The sequence below is a fragment of the Fragaria vesca genome, unplaced genomic scaffold (genome assembly GCF_000184155.1).
Source record: "Fragaria vesca subsp. vesca unplaced genomic scaffold, FraVesHawaii_1.0 scf0510941, whole genome shotgun sequence".
In the NCBI taxonomy this organism is placed as follows: Eukaryota; Viridiplantae; Streptophyta; class Magnoliopsida; order Rosales; family Rosaceae; genus Fragaria; species Fragaria vesca.
The window spans coordinates 1-1022 of record NW_004441409.1 but is presented as its reverse complement, the minus strand read 5'-3'; the positions used below and the strand labels follow the sequence as shown (position 1 = coordinate 1022).

At 36.3% G+C, this 1022-nt stretch overlaps 1 protein-coding gene across 1 annotated transcript; it reads right to left on the bottom strand.

Moving 5' to 3' along the window:
* Window positions 1-973, bottom strand: LOC101306396 (ATP synthase subunit c, chloroplastic-like). The gene has a single exon (XM_004309278.1). It carries the CDS (start codon window positions 503-505, stop codon window positions 260-262), a length of 246 nt encoding a protein of 81 aa, XP_004309326.1. The 5' UTR covers window positions 506-973; the 3' UTR covers window positions 1-259.
* Between the last annotated feature and the right edge of the window lie 49 nt (window positions 974-1022).

The window sequence follows — 1022 nt, the reverse complement described above, 5'->3', positions numbered from 1 at the left end:
TTAGGTACCAGGTCTTATACGGGTCAGTTGCGAAATACCTCGTTTGTTACAATACAATTGCAATACTTCCTAAAAAAAGTTCGTCCATTGGACTAAGAAGGTAAAGGAAAAAATGAGTTGTATCCTCATCCTCAAACCGGCGATTTCCGTGGGTTGTTGTTCCTAAGTAATTTAATTGTAGAAGTTAAATATTAAAAGAATTTGAAAAAAACAAGAGCAGCAAATCCACGGAAATAAACAAAAATATGTGTTTTTAGGATTAAACAAAAGGATTCGCAAATAAAAGAGCTAATGCTACAACCAGCCCATAAATTGTTAAAGCTTCCATGAAAGCTAGACTAAGCAATAAAGTACCCCGTATTTTTCCTTCCGCCTCTGGTTGTCTCGCGATCCCTTCTACAGCCTGTCCCGCAGCAGTACCTTGACCAACCCCAGGTCCAATAGAAGCAAGCCCGACAGCCAATCCAGCAGCAATAACGGAAGCGGCAGAAATCAGTGGATTCATGATAAGTTTTCCTCGTGCCAAAACAAAAATAAAGAAATAGTTAATAGATACAATCAACCAATATTCAATTCACAATAACAGACGAAACGGAAAGGCTTCTATTGAAATCCCTATCTAAATTCACAATAGTAAGACAAATTAGATATATCTTTAGTTCATATATACCTAGTTAATGTCTAATATCACATATACATGTTTTTCCCCCAAACCGTAAACCAAATATTGTATCTTAAAGTCATCGGGATTCTCGAATCATTCTTCGAAAGATTCACAAGAGTTGTCTTATAGCGATTAGATTATATACACCTAGCTCGACCCCCCCTTCCTACGCAAACCAATCCATTTGTTTTTTTTACAACTCAAAAATATCGTACCTTTTTTACAATTACTCTAGATCGTTTATATCTTTATTTATACCTTATATTTATCTTCCCTAAGTGGATTACCTTAAACGGCGCATACATTGCGTCAGGCTAAGCTAAAAAAAACTGCGTCGGAAACTAGTCAATGATGACCT

What these genes read in the sequence shown, in the direction of transcription:
- LOC101306396 (XM_004309278.1), bottom strand. Translation starts at nt 505, where the DNA reads ATGAATCCACTGATTTCTGCCGCTTCCGTTATTGCTGCTGGATTGGCT.